This window comes from Mustela lutreola, chromosome 16 (assembly GCF_030435805.1).
Source record: "Mustela lutreola isolate mMusLut2 chromosome 16, mMusLut2.pri, whole genome shotgun sequence".
NCBI classification, from domain to species: domain Eukaryota; kingdom Metazoa; phylum Chordata; class Mammalia; order Carnivora; family Mustelidae; genus Mustela; species Mustela lutreola.
In genome coordinates this window covers 4,971,326-4,990,445 of record NC_081305.1, presented here as the reverse complement: position 1 = coordinate 4,990,445, position 19,120 = coordinate 4,971,326, and the positions used below count along the sequence as shown (strand labels likewise).

General features: G+C 46.6%; 1 protein-coding gene across 1 annotated transcript in view; it reads left to right on the top strand.

Moving 5' to 3' along the window:
• CDH13 (cadherin 13) overlaps nt 1–19,120 on the top strand; it is a 989,149-nt gene that overhangs the window by 608,945 nt on the left and 361,084 nt on the right. Inside the window, exon 6 of the mRNA XM_059153524.1 lies at nt 17,044–17,188. Coding sequence (XP_059009507.1) covers nt 17,044–17,188 — 145 coding nt within the window. The remainder of the gene's footprint in view (nt 1–17,043; nt 17,189–19,120) is intronic.

Sequence of the window (19,120 nt, the reverse complement as noted above, 5' to 3'; positions counted from 1 at the left end):
TCTTTTCTTGGTCTTTCTTTCTTCTTCCCCCTTTTCTTTTTCGTTCTTTCTTTCTTTCTTTCTTTTATTTTTTTTTAATTCTGGAAAAGCTAGAAATCTTATTCACTCCTGCTTTAAGATGTTGGCAAATGAGTTCTAAAACCTTCTAAGAACTACCTCCGTTGACACTGTCAAGGGCAAATTCAGCCCCTGGGTGACCAGGTGTGGGGTTCTCTAGGTCAGCTGTGCAGGGCAGCTGGGGCAGGAAGCTCAAGATGGCTTGCTGTGGACTGGAAACTCACTTAGTGAAAAAATAACTTGCCTCAGGGAAATACGGGGCCATTCCGGGTCAGCCCAGAGTGCTGGGTTAATTGAGGGGCTCAGAAGTACCCGAGAAGCGCAACCAAGGGCTCCAGGTACACACACATTATGTCTGCCGAGGAAATGAGAGCTGAGATTAGAGTCTTTGACATTCGAGGCCCAGGGTCTCCCTGGAACAGCCCTTGAGCGTCTGGAAGCAGCACCAGCCACCCCCCATGGAGATGGAAATTAGAGGGAGGCAGACACCGGGCACTTCTCAAGGAGGCCTTTGCTTCATAGTCAAGGAGCAGCCAGAACGCAAAAATGGATCCGCAGCTTCAGGGGACAGAGCTCATGTCTTACTTCTCTAGAAAAAGCAGCCCAGATGCCCCGTGGTACATTAGTCGTCCGATGACTGTCCATTTGTTCATCGACTGATGAATGACATTCTTGTGTTCGGCCACCGAATACCGCGCCCCCGGTTACATGCTGGGCTTGGAGGAGACAGCGGTGAATCGTAAACCCGTCCTGACACTCAATAGCTGGAGGGACGGGGATCCCAGTAGCCTCCACGTAAACGGTGCCCCAGAGGCTGTCCCTGGGGGTCTCTGCAGTGAGCTGCGGCCACCCAGAGCAGGAGTTCACTGTGCGAGAGTCCCAAACCCGCCGGATGGTTCAACATCTAGGTTCTCTTTTCCTAATTATTCGTTCTTAAAACCTTCATCGAGGTCCTTATAATGTCAGGTCCTTATAATGACAGTCCTTATAATGTCAGGACCGTCCCCTAGGTCGTCAGGACCTACAGGTTGTAATTAATCACTGATATTCATGATAATGACTCCTAGGCCCTCAGGGGCTTAGAAGCGCTTTCCGAATTTTCAGAGAAGGATGATACTTTGTTTAATTTCATTGGAATGGAGTGTTTACCCTAGAGTTTTAATTCTCCCAAAACCTGGCCTCTGCACAGAACGTACTGCCCTGAGCTGGAAATGACTTTCGTATCCGTTTGTCTATCTTGTCCCCATGAAGGAGGCTGGTCAGGAGTTACTATGGATGTCTTGTCCCTGAGAGACCAGGGCGATGGTTAGATGAGCGTCCCAATCTAGCTACAGTTGTGACACTTCGGGATTAAAAATCGCCAGATCACCTGCTCTCAACTGCTGGTCCCAGAGCGCAGAATTCAGGGGAACACACCATTCTTCTGGTGTTCCAAGTAAACATGAGATTTCCTCACCATTATGCCTATAAAGGAAATCACCCCCATGGTGCAAGACGCACCCTTCCTCCTGGACTCCTTCGGTAGACTCTCAACTAAGCTGTCCAGTGTCCTCTTGTTCCTTTTCAGTCCGTCCTCCACGTGTCTTCCAGAATGATCTTTTTCAAATCACGTCGGAGTTATTTCTTTGCCCCATCCCCTGCCCCCTAACCCATTAGAAATGTCATCTTGGGTTACATTATTGAGCTCTACATCACACGCCATATGCTGAGAGTTTACCTACATCTCTCCCTGGTGTTGCTGCCTTAACACTAATTTCATTTGACCTAGTGGCCTGCGGGGGCCTTCAGCAGACACCAGCCACCAGCCCGGGTGACACCTGCAGGATCCCATACAAATGTCACTTCCTGCTGTGACTTCCCAAAAGTCCTGGTGATCAGTAGTCCCCCTGCCTCCCAGAACCTCCTCCGGCACACCTCTTATGTAAGACCCCTGTTGAGCTTCTGAAACTTTGTTCTTCTGGTTTGAAGTGACCAACCTGGCATTAGCCCAGGATCCCCAGAGCACTACACTCACAGACCCAATAGAGGCGTTTGCCCCAGGTCCCACCGCCCTCTCCGCATGCACTCTGCCTCGACCTCCCCATGCAGCCCCTCGGGGTGTACCATGTGCCTGCTCCAAGGTAACAAGCTTCTCTCCTGGTTTCTCTTGTGGCCTGTGTTGAACCGAGGCTCACCACCCAGCACGCTGTGCTCACTTAACACATTGTAATTAACAAAGTCAGAAGCCGCACGATTCCCTCAACGTGAATTCGATAGTTCGAATCGAACTATAATTTGATGGTTTTTAGTGTCTTCACAGACTTGTACAACCATCACCACAGTTTTAGGACATTTTCATCTCCTCCAAAGAAACCTTGCTCCCCACTCAGCTGTCACCATCATTGTCCTCCTCAACGCTAGGCAACCGCCAGTCTATTTCCTGTCTCTGTGGATTTGCTCATGTTGAACGTTTCATACACACGGCGTCGTATACTAGGCGGACTTCTGTGTCTGGCTTTTTCCACGTAGCCTGTTTTCCAGGATCATCCAGTTGTAGCAGATGTCGGGGCTTCCTTCCTTTCTACGGATGAATGATATCCCACTTAGGAAGAGCCCGCACTGGGCTCGCCCATTCACTGGTGACGGGCCTTCGGGCTGTTTCCATCTTTGGGCGCCTGTGGATGATGTTGCTGTGGGTCTTCATGGGAATGTTTGTAGACCCATGTTTCATTTCTCCTGGGTGTATCATTAGGACTGGGATTGTTGGGTCATGTGGTAACTCTACCCTTCAGTCTCTGAGGAACTTCCAAACTGTTTCCCAATGTGGCTCCATGAGAAGTTTCCAGTGGTAATTCATTGGCCCTTAAAAAGAAGCCAAAAGGCTCCCCCTTGTCTACAGCCTACCTGACCTGACCCTACCACCTCTTCAACCCTGAGCCCCGTCACCCTGTCCCCCTGCCCGTCTCTCATTCTCTCACTCCCTCTGGCTTTTGTGTCATTCTTCAACAGTCTCTTTCCGCCTTCTCCCCCTGTCAACTTCCCCCAGAGAGGCCCTCTCTGGACCGGCCCCACGCACAGTCCAAATGGAACCTCCTTATTATGTCCTTTCTTGCATATTCACTAGTTATAGGATGCGTGTTTAATCCCACTAAGTGGTGGCTATGGATGGGCTTTAAAAATCCTCAGACCTATTTCATAACTGTTGTAAGTCGAGGATCTTGTGTAGAAGTCGAAGTATGATGGGGCATAAAATGTACTTGTTAAATGAATGAATAAGCATGAGAGAGAGCTTTGCTAATAAGACTTCACGGTGTCAAGATGGGTCTGTAATCTGCATCATAACGTTCATCTCTCCCTGGGTACTTTCTGGATCCTTCCTTTTGCACTGAATGTTCTAAAAGAGGCCTCAAAAAACCTTTCCTTTAAGGGGCCAGAAGATCAATCCTTTCAGCCTTGTGAGCCAGGCAGACCGTTTTGCATCTACCCAACCTTGCAGCGCTAGTGAGAAAGCGACCTCAGACCGCCAGGAAATGAATGAGCGTGGCCATCCTCCGACACTTCATTTGCAGAAACAGACAGCAGGCTAGGTTTGAGCTGGAATTATGAATATTTGGTGATATTTGACCTTACCAAATTTGCAGCTTCATGCGGTCCGTCCTAACGAAACTCATCAGAGAAGGACAACGTCAGACGAATTATAGTTCATTCGCATGCGCCCTTTACATGGTGCTAGCGTGCTTCCTGCACCATGTGCTGCACCGGCTGGCTGGTGGCGACGTCCGCATTCCCATTTCCCTCCCGTTGGCCCAGAAACATGCAGAAGGGGACGTCACGCTCAGAGTAACGAGTGACATTGGCATTTTCATCCTGAGCTGGCCAGGATACTTGAGGAAGTTGGTGGCACAGTACCAGGGGGTCTGGATGGTCCGGCATTAAGCCAAATGCAAGCCGGTTGTAATGTGGACTGTCTGTATTTCAAAGCATAGGACCTGAACACCAAGCTGGGGGCATCTTGTCAGAGGAGAAAAGATGGAGTGATCTGGATGGAAATCCAGAATCTTCTAAACTGTTTGCATCTGATGGTGACAGAGTCATGTCTGGCTGTTTGGGGCATTTTTGTGTGCAAGTAAAAAATCAGGGAAGAGATGCTGACCTAGGATTATAAAAACAGTAAAGAGGGATTTTGGTGAGAAATATGAGCCAATTCTTGTGGCTTGCATTGCCTCATTTATAAAGGCAGGGACAGATGGGACCCCTTTGGTGAGCTAGAATTTGTATTAAGTTCCACTTGCTTTATTTTCTTTCGTTTGAATATGCTGATTAGTAATATGTGTGTCAGAACAGAATCCTTTCCTATCAGTCATTGCCAAACAACGAATAATCCCATGTAAAATATGTTTGCACACTTTAGATATTTATAACAACTTCACTGAACTTGGATTCCTTTTCTGAAACAGGCAGAAAATGTTCTTGTTGAATCCTTAATGCATCGCCTCTTAGCTGGGCTCACCCTTGGCAATTCTCAAATGACAGGTGTCACCGCTTTCTTGTCTATTGATCTGTTCTCTAGGAAAAAAAGAGAGAGATTTCCCTATAAACTCAAAGCCCTTAACTCATCCATTGTTCATGGGTTCCATTGATTGAAAACCTGCTCTGTGAAAGGTGGTGTTTTCCTGCACTGGGGGAACCTGGTGGGCAAACCTCCCTCCCTGCCCTCACGAGCGGGCATTCTGCACGCCTTCCGTTTTCTGTGCCCTCCATGAGGGTCCTTCTGGCAGATGTTCTAGAGGAGCTGCATTATAGGCCTGTGACAACAAAGGGCCGTGGAAACAACGGGAGAGGGGCACGGATTGAGGGGTGACTGGGTTTGATCGAGCCTCTGTTTTGAGGAAAGACAAAATGAGATGAGGAACGGGCCATGAAAACCCCTTGCAGAGCATGTTGTAGGTGAGGGACCCGCATCTTCAGAGACCCTGGAACGGAAGTTAACGTAGCGGGCGTAGGAGCACCGAGGAGCGTGCGTCCGCGCAGGGAGGATTCCAGGATTAGGATGGAGGAGGTGGCCGATGACACTGCAAGGTCCAGGTCAGGACTGTGCGGGCCACAGTGAGGACTTAAGGTACGAGGAGGTTGGGGTGATTGGGGAGCAGAAGAGAGAAAAGCCCCATTTGCCTTTTGAAAGGTGACTGGGGAGCCATGAGGTGAACAGGGGGTGTGTGTTCGCATAGGAGCAGAGAGTGAAATTCGGAGATGCTCTCAGGACCACCAGTGGAGGGGGCTTAGGCCCATGTGACCAATAACCCGTGACAGGGGGCGGGATAAAGTCTAGCTGACAGGACCAGCTGACGGACCACATGGGGCCAAGAGGACGGGGCGTCAACTCGTGGACCTCAGGCTTCTTCCCCTCAGCTCTACCACCCCTCCCCTAGGAGCTAATTTTGATTCCTGTCTTGCCAAGACACTGAACGCTCAAGGGGACAATGTAGAAGCCAAAGGGGACGCCTCCACCACGTCCGTGCACTGACGGAAGCCAGCCGGTCCTGCTCACCTGCCTTGCTCCTGGCCATCCTCGACTTCAGCATAACAAGCAAGTTTGGCAAACCCATGCCCTGGGGTCCACCTGCCCAAAGCTGAGAGAGCCTCTGTTGGGTCTTAGTGCCTTGTTTGGTGATGAAAGGAGGTACAGGCTGCTCAGAAGGGGTTTCCCAAAGTGCAGTCATGAGGACTTTTGCATCAGACTAACTTGGGGTGACCTAATGCAGAGATCTGGTGGCTCAGCCCCCACAAAGTCCCTGGGGTCTGGCCTCGGGACTCTGCATTACTCTGGTTTCCAGGTGATTCCCAGGCAAAATTAAAATTTTTTTACTGTGATTAAAAAAAAGCACATCACGAAAACACCTTAACCATGTCTAAGTGTACAGCTCAGTAATGTTAATGACATTCACCTTGTTGGGAAACGGATCTCCAGAACTGTTTCTCCTTGCACAGCTGAACCTCTACACCGATTAAATAGCAACTCCCTTCCCCGCCGCTCCCCACCCCCGGGAGCCACCACTGTCCTGTGTCTATGAACTTGACGATACTTGATCTAAGAGGACTCATACAGTGTCTGTCATTTCGTGACTGGCTTCTTTCACTGGACAGAACGTCTTTATGGTCCAGGCCATGGCATGGGTGGCATGTGGCGGAATTCCCTTTCCCTGGAAGGCTAGACGACACTCCATCGTGTGTATATATGGGGCACACACTACTTACCCGTTCACCCACCAATGGGCACTTGGGTGGCTTGTACCTCTCGGCTGTCATGACTCATGCCGCAGGGAACGTGGGCGAGCGACGTCTCTTCCAGACTCGGCTCTCGATTCCTTTGTATGTATTCCCGGAAGTGAAATGCACATTGAAAGTGTCCACACATTGTTGCTCCACACGAGCGACACCTTAGAAACGGACCCGTTCTGTGTCTTGTTGGTGGGGATGCATGTGAGCGTAGAACGAAGTACACAGACACGTGTGCCCACACACACACCCAGGTACGGACAGAACGGAGGGGGGCTCCGATCCAGGACTGGGTCGATGCCGACGCTGGGCCGGCGACACTGTGCTATCGTGGGTCGGATGTTACCGTCAGGGGAACTGGGTGAAGCAGGGAGGGTACCTCTCTCTGCGTTATTTCTTACACCTTCAGGTGAATAAAAATTATTTTAAAATTTAAAAAATGCAATTTAAAAAAGAAAGCCCGGCCCTCACTGCCGTGAAGGTGAGGGGGGGCCCCTGTGTGGAAGGGGAGGCTGGTAAAGGCCTAGATGCAGGGGCGTGGAGTTCCGCGCATTGTTCCGAAGGAGAAATGGCCCCAAGAAGTGACGCTGACCCACATGTCACATAGACCAAGGGGCATGGAGGCCCAGAGCCCCGAGAGCAGGACCGATGAGACGGGGTGGGGAGAGCCAGGAAAATGATGAGGTCATCCCAGAGCTGCGTCCCCACAGTGTGGGCCTGGCGGATCACATTGCTTCTGGGAACGTGGTGGGAGCGAGGCAAGAGGGAGAGACATGGGTGGGGCCCATGACCTTGGCCAAAGCCCCTCCTCCCACAGAGCTACAGACAGAGGACTGGGTGCCAGGAGGCTGAGGTGTCTTCTTGAGTCTAAATGAGCCTCAGCTGCCTACAAGCAGCTTTTGGCATCTATCAAATACTCTCCTTACCTGCCCGAGACGGTGAACCCTAATCAGGAACTTAACATTAAAGGTTTTTGTTTGTTTGTTTGTTTGTTTTTGCTTCACAAAGTAACAAAATACTTTAAGGATAACTGGCCGCTTCTATTTCTTAGCTCTTGGTACGTGCCAGGTGTTTTGCTAAGTGCTTTAAAACCTCGCGTATTTTACCTCACGTCCACCCTGTGAGATCGGTCCCTCTCTCCCATTTTAAAGATGAGGACCGTAAATCCGGTCCGGGCTTGGGGCCTCGGCTCTTTCCTGGTTCTGAGAATCGGTCCGCAAGATTAAAAGTAAAGTTTCAGAGAAAGAGCAGACAGTGACAACAGTAACGGCTCAGAAGACACAGTGGGCGAGCCCAGGGTCTCCATCACAGAGCTCAGTCAGGTGCGCTAAGACTTTTTTTTATCCCAAGCTCAGAGACAGGGAGCAGGGGAGAAGCCAGACTCAGGACAGTCAGCCACTCTGTGTCCCACTGAGATCCTGACCATCACGACCATACTAAAAGTCCACGTGCTTCTCATTAATCGTCAACGCCGAGAGGTGCCAGATGTCCTGAAGTTGAACGCGCTCCCCTAGCCTAGTTTGTGATAAGCTGTAGCCAATCTGTGGTCAATTTTAACATAAACTTCACAGGTGCTTTTTAACTCTGAAATTAACACAGGCCCATTATAGAAAGTCTAGAAAGGTGTAGAGAAGCAAAGTAAAAAAAAAAAAAAAAAAAAAAAAAAAATCACTGTTAATATTTCAGTACGATCTGAATCATGCAATGTCTATTTTTCAAGAAGTACATTATACAGTACATACTCATTTGCAATCAAATATTTACTGTATACCATGAGCACCATACCATAATCTATTTTTTCATTTCCCGAAGTGTTTATTCAAGGTTGCCTTCTACTTCGGGTAGACAGCATAATTTATTGCATCAAGATCCTGTTAGAACATCATGTTGTTTGCAATGTTTCCAGTTTTTATTAAGCAGTATTACAATGAGTATACATGTTCCTGAACAACACCCCACCCCACCCCACCTCCTCCCCCCCCCCACCAGCCCCACCCTCAGCCCCCCAGGAGTGAGCAGGGACACAGAGATAGCCCCCTGGCTAAATTTCTACAAGCAAAATCACATGTTTCCAAGACGTGTGATGCATATTGACAATCTGCATTTCAGAAAGATGTTTTAATGTTGTTAATCAGGAACGAGAATTTGTTTCCTTACCAGTTTGCCAAACACTGATTATTAGGTTTTCCTAATTATTTCAGCAATGTTGTAAGCACCAAGTTACCTCACTTAATTTTATAATATGGTTGTTGCTCTTTTGTTTTCTTGTTTTGCTAATTGTTGTTGTTTTTTTTCCTTGTTGATTTTTAACCAGCTCTTTATATATTCAGAGTAGTAAAACTCTGGTATGATGCAAACATTTTTCTAAGTTTTCTATTTATTTTACTTATGATGTTTAGTCATATGAAAAACTTGCACTTGAATATCTTAATCTCTCAATAATTCACATAACTTATGCCTTTCATCCTGGTTTAGAAAGGCTTTCCCCACTCTATTACACAAATACTCAATGACTTTTTTTTGTTTTTTTTGCTAATGCTATAATCCACCTAACATTTATTAGGCTATACTTTAAATGTTTATTTATCAACCTTAATTTTTTGAGACTATCATGTTTTATAAAACACGTTTTCATACTTATTTAAGAAAATGACTTTAGCTTTATAAACATAAAAAAAAAGTATTGCATTCCATTCCCTTCCTCTGAATTTTGCTCTTGGAGAGGGAAAAGAGCAAGTAAAAATAAAATCTCCAGTAATTTACTCCCACAGCTTTGTTTTTAAAAGTATTATATTTCTCATCTTTGTACAAAAATCCCCTTAACCCTTGTACATATCCTTAATAGACCAGGCATAATTCCAATATCCATGATTTATATAAATTCTGCTTGAACCAATTAAAATTTTCAGCCTGTGCCCCTCTTGGGGTAGAGGATATTCACTGGGACTTTACCCAAGCTGCTTAAATAAAATTATTCTGAATATCTGCATAGATTTCTTCCACATAATTAAAATTACTTCAAAAGTTAAATAGAAAAATGCCCTCCAAGTCCAGCATGGTTGTGGGCATGCATACATAAGAAAAAAGTGTTTTCATTATGCTTGGTGGAAAACATACTTTAAAAGTAAAATTTCTGATTGACAAAGGGAATACTATAGTCTAAACAGAACAAGCTTTTCAGAGAACATTTGATAACAATATATCACAATCTTTAATTAATAATCTAACAAGGAAGAGACTTGTATCGCCCCTTTGATCATTTTTCGAGGGAGCTGTAAAGACTGCATCCAGCCATCGAGGGGGAGTCGGCACCAGGGCTGTAGAGGGAAAGGCGGGGGTCTGCTACACAAGCTAAAAATATCTCTTCCCTGGGAACTCTCCCGGAGTTGGTCCATAATGAGATTCAACTTCGATAAATGAATAAAGCTGAGAAAAATAACTTGAAATGCAAGTAATTGGTGTCAAAGAGAAATCTGGATTACCATGATAGAAAAGCAATTTGAAGGAGGCTAACGACGGACAAGTCAGAATGGAATTGAGGGTACTGCATCCACGTTGGCAGAAGTCTTGAAAAAGGTCTGTTGGGATCTAACGAATGCCAAGGTCACCGAACCCTGGACTTGGCTAAGTGCCCACACCGGGAAGCACGTACTCACTTCTCTTTTTATTCAAAGCAAAGCAAATAAACAAACAAACAAAAAAAAAAAAATGAGAAGGACATTCTAAACACCATTCGCTACATGTGCAGACTGACATGGGAAGTTGAAGTCTCTTAATAACGTAGATTACCGTGTAACCCTATTTGCCTAGAGGACAGGCTTGGCTTGCAACTGTTTGGGCGTACTCATTAATAGCATCTGCTCTCATTCTAGAAAGTGTTCCAGTTTGAATGATAAACTATGTGAACACAGTATCAATTTCCTCTTGTTGCTACAGCAAGTTCCGTGTACTTCTACAGGTCAGAGTCCAATGTGGACCTTGCAGGGCTAAAAGCAACATGCGAGTACGCCTGCCTTCACCTCTGAAGTCTGTGCAGCAGACACTTGTCTTTTCTTGTGTCTAGGTGGTGGCCTATCTTCAAAGCCAGTGATGGCTGCTCAAACCCCTTCTCACTTTTCCTTACTCAGACCTTCTCCTGTCCCATGCTCTTAAGGATCCTGGTGATCACATTGGGCCCACCCAAATAATCCAGGTTGATGTCACCATTTGAAGGTCCGCTGACTGGCAAACTTAATTCTTTGCCATATAAGCTAATATATGCATGAGTTCCAAGGAGTAGGACGTGAAGACTTTTAGGAAGACCATTATTCTGCCAGCTATAGTCACTCTCTGGTAGCAGGGCCAAAGTTTGAAAGGAGGCTTTCTGATTCAATGTCAAGTGTAACTTCAGTGATCAATGAGGATGTCTTTGATGGAAAAGTCTGGTTCGATCTTTGTGAGATGTTGATCAGTGGGGAGAGCATGAAACTTGCAAATAGAAACTCAATAAAAATACTTATCTGTGGGACACCTGAGTGGCTTAATGGGTTAAGCCTCTGCCTTCTGCTCAAGTCATGGTCTCAGGGTCCTGGGATCTAGTCCCGCATTGGGTTCTCTGTTCAGCGGGGAGCCTGCTTCCCCCTCTCTCTCTGCCTGCCTCTCTGCCTACTTGTGATCTCTCTCTCTCTGTCAAATAAATAAAATCTTTGAAATAAATTTTTTAAATATTAAAAAAATTTTTTTAACAACTTATCTCTGGAGCACCTGGGTGGCTCAGTCAGGTAAGTATCCAGTTCTTGAATTCAGCTCAGGTCATGATCTCAGATGGTGAGCTCAAGCCCTCTGTCAGTCTCCACACTGGACTCCGCACTAGGCTTGGAGTTTGCTTAAGATTCTCTCTCCATTTCCCTCTGCCCCTCCCTCATCTCCCTATGTAAACAAAACAAAACAAAAACAAATCTATCAGTGCTTTCTTTATTCAAGGCACCTATTTATGTATAGAAGGAATACCTAGAAAACAGCGTTCCTGCCTTCGAGTTGTTTATGATCTAATTGGACTGGAGTATACTCTCCCCTGCAGAGTACATAAGTCTCTATCAGAGGAGCCTGTAACAAATGAAAATGATACTGTACCAATTAAATATGTAAGAATTCAGATGCAGAATGTAAGGACAATTTAAGTTTCACATTAACCAACCAAGTCAGGATTCATTTTATCTTTTTCTTTCCTGTGACAACAAACATGATACCCATTATGGAAAATTTGGTTTTAAAAAAATCTTCCAACATTCTCAAGCTTGAGAGATCATCTATTATAAATAAACTCGCGATAGCATCCTTACAGAAAAATCTCTGTGGGCTTCTTTATTTCTGTGGAAACCTGGTGCCCACGTACCATGCCCTTGAGATGGGAAACTTAGCTCAAGTTCATGGGGTACCTTCATGTCTCCACTCTTGGACAAAGTATTTTTGCTTTAAACAGATTAGGGTGATTTGTCTGTGATGTCCCCTTCCCCATTCTATCTGCCATGGTCATTTCAGAGCTACATTTATTAGTGGCAGGGTGAGATAGATAGATAGATAGATAGATAGTATTTCAATATGTATTTTCATGTTTATTAGGAAAAATTTATAATAAGCTCATCATTTGCCTAAACTCATAGATAATTTTGCCTTGGATGAGGCAACAATGAAACATAGCCATCAATGTAAAGCTATTTACTATTAAGTAAATAATCCATTAAAGAGAGTGAAATAGAAGTGCATGGAAGTCCATGAAAACGCATCTAGCAAACGAGGACACGGTGGAAGAAAGCATGAATTTTAGAGTCAGAACTAAGTTTGGATCCAGCCGGATCACAAACTAGCTTTTGCTCTTAGACCAGTACTTCAATTTCTCTGGGTTTTGCTGCACTGAGTGGTTTTTTTTCCCCCCTTCAGGTTGTTTTGAGCCAAATGAGACAATGCATAAAAAGCCTAGACATGTATTAGACACCAAATAAATGTAGGTTCCCTTCTTAAAAAGGCAAGTAATTAATTTAATGTACTTAGGTATCATTTACCCACTGTGGTTCTTACTCACAAATTAAGACAACATAAAGAGTCAACTGACTTAGAGTCTGTTGAGTCGGGGCGGACTGTCAGCCCTTATGTGCCAGGGATGGAAAGAAAGGACAGATGGCCAAAGCTGAGGCCAAGCTTTGGACACCAGTCTCTTCAAGAGGCACCGCCACTGCATGCAGTCAGTGTGAAAACAGCTTTATGCACTCCGTATCAAGCAGGTGGCTGTTAGGTGCAGGCACTGGGTCTCAGCCTTGAGGATTTAATATCGGTCAAGAATATTCACGACACCTGTGCCTTCGTGGGACCTGTCAGAGAGGCAGACACTAATTGAATTATCCTACAAGTAAATAAGCTCTATTATGGAAAATGTTATAAAGGAAGGGCACCAGTACCACGGGAGTGTCAATCAGGGACACCCTCGTTAGTCTGGAGTAAGGGGAAAATCTTCTTGGCCAGTGATGTTGCAGCTGAGATCTGAAGACCAAGCAGGGGCTCACCAGGACAGCTGGTAGGAAGTCCGTGCTAGCTAGGAGGATTATATGTGCTGGGAAAGAACGGGGTGAGCCGAGAAAAGATTGGTGTACTTGGAACAGAAGGAACAAAGGGGATCTCGTATGACATGAAATGAGTTTTGAGAAGTGGGCTGAAGCCAGATTATAAAAAGACTTGTCCAAATAAAGGAATTTGCTGTTTGCCCTAAAAGGGATAAGACACCATTGAGAGATGTCCATTATGGGGTGACATAAATTAATTAGAAATTTAAAAAGATACCCTGGAAACCCCTGTACTGGTCAGTGTTCTCCCGAGAAATAAACACACACACACACACACACACACACGCACTCTGGGATTTAGTATAAGCAGTTGACGTACACATTATGGAGGCTGAGAAGTCCCATGATCTGCCATCTGTAGCCTGGAGACCCAGGAAGGCTGGTTGTGACTTCACTCCACGTTCAAAGAAGGGAGTCCCGGGAGAGTCCCTGGTGTAGATTCTGGTCTGGGTCTGAATGCCTGAGAAGTCAGAGCACCTAGGGAATCGTGCGGTACGGTAGCTACGTGTGGCTAATGAGCTCTTGGATGTGGCTAGCACAATCCAAGAACTGGATATTTTATTTTATTTATCAGTATGAATTGAAATAGCCACATGTGGGGGCGCCTGGGTGGCTCATGGGTTAAGCCTCTGCCTTTGGCTCAGGTCATGGTCTCAGGGTCCTGGGATCGAGCCCCATATCGGGCTCTCTGCTCGGCAGGGAGCCTGCTTCCTCCTCTCTCTCTGCCTGCCTCTCTGACTACTTATGATCTCTCTCTCTCTGTCAAATAAATAAATAAAAGCTTTTAAAAAAGAAGAAATAGCCACATGTGACTCGTGACTTCCATACTGAACAATGTAGTTGTCATATGTGAGCCTCTTCTATCCCTGCATATCCCTGATCTCTAACTGAAGTTATTTTATTTATACATTTTACATAGCTCAGTATATGTCTCTTCATGCTAGAATGTCTTTTTGACTGCTGGATACGTAACACTCATGGTAGGGCCTGACATGTAGTAATATCTCAATAAATGTTTTGTTAAACTGACTTTAAAATTAGTAAGTACCCCTTAGGCGCACTTTGCTTTCTTGAAAATATCTTATTTTTAAGTAATCTCTACACCCAACTTGGGGCTCGAACCTAACGTCCCAAGATCAAAGGTCACATGCTCTGCCCGTTGAGCCAGTCAGGTGCCCCACCAACACTCTGCTGTTTTTTAAGTTCTTTGCTTCTGATGATGTTGCTTTCCACGAAAACATCTGGGAGCCAAAATCAGGGTAGTATTGTAACGAACTGCTAAAAGTTGTTTATTTACCTAGTTGGTTTCATGACATCCAGCTCAATGTTTTGCATTCATCCTAATCAATTATCTCTCCTCAGTTTCTGTTTGTCTTCCCATTACGTTGAGATGGACCTGGAGTCCGCCCCTGTCCCTTCCAGCAGTTGGCACATTCGGGAATCCTAGGGACTCTCTTCCTGTACCCTACTGGTGGCTTCTGATCCCGCCCAAGACTTGTACAGTGTGGAAGTGTTGGAGGAGGTCATCGAGAGGTCATGACCAAGGTCGTGACCCCCACTTGACCGGGGAGGCAAACTCAGGCAATCAGCGAGGCTCCTCCCCCTCCCCTGTCCTTGGCTATAAGCCCCGCCCAGCAGTCCCACAGCGGGAGGCATTGTTAAGGCTTGAGACCGCAGCGTGTCACTCGGGGCACACGGGATGGGCTACTTGGCTGAGCCCTGCCAAGGCGTCTCTAAATTGGTAAGATTCTGGAGGGCAGACGTGGGGACCTCCTCCTCGTGCAGCGGCCTCGGACAAGCCGGTGAGTCAGCTCCCTCGCCTGTCCCCCCGCCACGCCTCCCCTGCGGCGGGTTTACCTGCCCCCGCTCCCTGCCCTGCGTGTGGGCCCGAGTCCGCAAACCCACGGGAAGCTTCGGTTTCAGGGCCAAGGTGGTGGTTATCTTTAGACGCCGGTGTTTTGGTTGAGTTAAAGTCAAGTCTTTTCGCTGTTTTGCAAGGACAAAAGGTCACCCCGTCATTATGACACAAAATGGCCCCAAGGTCTTGTTTGCTTTCCTTCGTGTGGTAGAATTCCCAGAGCGTTGGGGGGAAAATACAGCAGAAAAAGTACAGAAGGTCACTCTCTGCGCTCTCCTCGGCGCATGTTTGCTGGTGAAAGAATGAAGGGATGTTTAAGAGAAAAAAAGGGAAAAGATACTCTTCTAGCCAAGCATACCTCGTTTCATTTTGGCTTGCTGCCTTCAAATTCTGTGCACACGCACCCGTTCCGCACGCGCGAGTTGCGTGCTATTTTGTGCGTTCACGCGTGATAGTCCAAGTGGATCAACCCCGAGGGATGACGGTCTGATCTCACGGCTGTGTTCTCCGACGCTGTAGCAAACATTCCGTCCACCAGTCCCCTGTCCCTGGGCATTTAGCGGAAGCCAGTGGTGATTGGTTACTCTAATAACGAAACAGCAGTGAATGTTTCATAGATCTCGTGCAACCTGACTCACGTAGACCCCGCAGTGGTATCCAAAGGGAACAAAGTGTACGAGTCCTTCGTAGCTTTTGTGGGATTTTCTGAGGCTCCTTTTCCAAAAGAATGCTACCGGTTCGTGGCACCGTCGGGTGGGGTGCGCTCGTGCTGATTCCCACTAAAAGTGGTTCTCTGTCATTTTCCTAATCTGGGCTTGTTTTGACAATGGAACTGATCACAACAGTAGTGACCGTGGGAGCATCTAGTTTTCTGTAGGCGAAGCATGGGAGAGCAGGAGAGTGAGTGCTTTAAGAATGTGGTTCAGGGGCGCCTGGGTGGCTCAGTGGGTTAAGCTGCTGCCTTCGGCTCGGGTCATGATCTCGGGGTCCTGGGATCGAGTCCCGCATCGGGCTCTCTGCTCAGCAGGGAGCCTGCTTCCCTCTCTCTCTCTCTGCCTGCCTCTCTGACTACTTGTGATTTCTCTCTGTCAAATAAACAAATAAAATCTTTATTAAAAAAAAAAAAAAAGAATGTGGTTCAGAGTGGCTAAAGATGTAAACTCTGGAAACTGACTTCATGAGGTCAAATCCAGATTCTACCACTTAACCTCTAATTTGTGTCCATTCTGTTCTCGCAAATGATGCTTGGGGTTACCGAGCGAAGATCAAGTGAGTTTATACAGAGAGCGCCTCGTAAGCCCTGGATAATGTTGATTATTATTCCTCATAGTGGGTGTTTTTTATTAACCTCATTTGACAGGTGAGAAATCTGACCCAGGTGGAGGGCTCAAGGCCACTTAGCTCCTGAAAAGTGGGGCTGGGGTTCCAACCGCCGGGGACCGTTCCCCAAGAGCGGCTGTATCAGGGAGGACACAGGGACCAGAACTCACATCCGAGAAGTGCTACTGTTGCTGCCCAGTTAGACCAAGGTGGAATCAGGCACAAGAAAAGAGAGCATAAGGCCGCTGAGACTCACGGGAAATGGCACGACATAATCCCTTGTTTCTAAGATAAACAATAGAGCTGGGGTGTTTTGTCTTGTTTTGTTTTTATATTATTTTTCTAATCCTTGACATCTGAAGGTAGCTCTGTATTCAAGTGTCCCATAGGATTGTGAAATCCCACCTTGATTACACTGGCCTGGTGACCAGTAATCCCAGGGTCGCACTCAGGACCCCGCAAATGTCTTCCTTGCCTCGGGAGGGCTCTCTATAAATACTTACTGACCCAGATTTCTCCTAAACATCACCATAAACACTTCCAGTTATTTCTTAATGCACTCTGTTCATAACTGCTTAGTCAATTATTTTTATTAGCATAACATTCCTTTTAAGCATAATGATGTTAGAAAAAAACAGAAACAATGTAAGCACATTTTCTCCGCTCTGGCTGATTGCGAGTGTTTTCTCTCTTTTTCTTTTCTGGACTTCCTTTGCAGATTTGATGAATTAATTGTGAATTTCCCAAGGGGGACCTAACATGAACTGAAATTTGTCGTTTATCCTGTAATGTTTAGTTTATATTCTGGTTCCAGTGACTATCCACTGAGACCAAAGTTTGAATATTGCCAAGGGCTCATAAAATTGCTGATATAACCTACTTTCTCCAGAGAACCTGACTTCCATTTTCATAATGAATTAATGCCTTCTTTCTCCCCCAACTTCTTTGCTCCCACAGCTATTTGTGGAGACCACCGATGTCAACGGCAAAACCCTCGAGGGGCCAGTTCCTCTGGAAGTCATCGTGATTGACCAGAATGACAACAGACCGATCTTTCGGGAAGGCCCCTACATTGGCCATGTCATGGAAGGATCCCCGACAGGTATGTGAAATCGGCTTACATTAGCATAATGGCTTGGGAAGTGGCATCCTGTGATCTTTGGGGGTTCCAGAAACTGTTTTGCTGCCGCTCCAACTTCTTGGTATGCCTCAACACAGACCTGTTCCCTCCCTGGGTAGAAGCCAGATCTGCAGATGTGCGACTCAGAACAGGACGAGGGTGTTGGAGGCTGTGGAAGGCAGGCTCTCGCCTCATCTCTGAAAGCCACCTTTCAGGGACGGCCAACATCGAAGTCTCTAGTGCGCGGCTGGTGGTGGACATTGTATAAATACGGAGCTCACCCTTGTGAGGGCCCAGGGTTGAGCTTTGTGGTATGACGGGGCTCTGAAGAAAGTTAAGGTCCTCACCCCAAGCTTCTCGCTTCTTCCTTTCCTCGTTGTCTTTTAATAAGAACCATTTTGGGAAGAAAAAAAGAAAAACAGAGAGGACTTATTTTTCCCCTTTGCTTTTTCCCTTTCATTCCCTTCCCTTTCTCCATGTACCAGGTACGTGGAGAAAACTTTGGTCCTCGGTCAAAGGGCCAAAGGCAAGACATTTTATTTCTCTCTGGAAACACAGGCCCTACTGTGATGTTACTACAGAGCTCCTCTTATCTTTTTTCCACACTTCACCTTTCCATCAGGGAAGGTTGTAGAATTTAGAGCTCCCTTTTTTGGTGCCAGAGATATCAGTAAGAGCGTTCTGTGACCGGCAGCTGAAGTCACGGCTGAGTGTGGTGCTTGGCCAAAAACAGAGCAAAGTCCAAAAGTCCCTATTAGGAGCCTGGACTTTGATTTTAAGCTTTGAAATCCATCTGGGTGAGGGAGCGTCCTAGGGAGAGCCTCACTGTCGCCAGGTCTAGATTGTGCCCAAACAAATGAGCCATTTAGCCGGTCGGACAGGAGATGGAAACCCGGAGCCCTGCTTTGACTGGTTCTGCTTTCCCCCTTCGCTGAATGGATGGGAGGTATCAATCACATGTAGATCTATGAGGCGCTGCAAGCGTTGTCATGGTAACCTGCCTAGACCACCCCATGAGTCATTGTTTGCAAGGTGCCGACACCTCCCTCCAGCTTCAAGGAGCTCTGTCCCCCTGTACTTCCTCAGCTCCCCAGGGGCCAGGGGCCAGCTCTTCCTTCCCGGCTGTGAAGACATTCTGTAAAAAGGGGTGGGGATTGCCTGTGGGTGCTGGGGAGCGTTTGGCGGGGAACCCAGCAGGTAGAAGAGTAGCAAGCAGCCTGGAAAATGGGGAGCAGCAGGTAAAAGTGGGTCCGATCACTTTCGGCCGGACCTTTCCTGTGGCACCTGTCCCTCACCTCCCCGGAGACTGCTTTGGATAGAAGGAGGGCTTCCGGGGAGAGAGACCCTGGAACTGGGGCTTGATTGAGGTTCACGGGTATGTTCTTAAGCAAGCCGACGTGTGGGGCGAGTCAGGGGAACTGATGGGAAAAGCTATTCAGGAGGCTGGAGTTCGAGCGGAGCGGGAGAATGATTCCCAGTTTCCATCTGTGGTGGGTCCCGTCTGCACGTAACCGGAACTCGAGCCAGGCCAGGAAAGTGTTCTAAATGTAAATGACGATGCTGACGTCGGAGGCGGCTGGGAGCGTGTGCGTGTCTTTGTATATTATGTGTGTATGTGATTAGACGATGTCCAATTTTCCTCCCGCTGCGCCCTTCCTTAAAGTTTCAGAAAGAATTTCAGATTTTATTGCTTTATATACATGTCACATTTTCAAAGAAAAATGGAATCCTTTATGTCCACTGAATTTCTTAAAGCACAAAGTAATTCGGTTAGGGTGGCCGGATCTCCAGCAAAACATAAACCACTTCCAAGTTCTATTTATGATTAGTATTATGCTATAAAAATATATAAAAATGCGATACCTATGTGGCTTCTTTCAGCCAGGCAGAATTTGGCCTGAATCATTGTTTTCT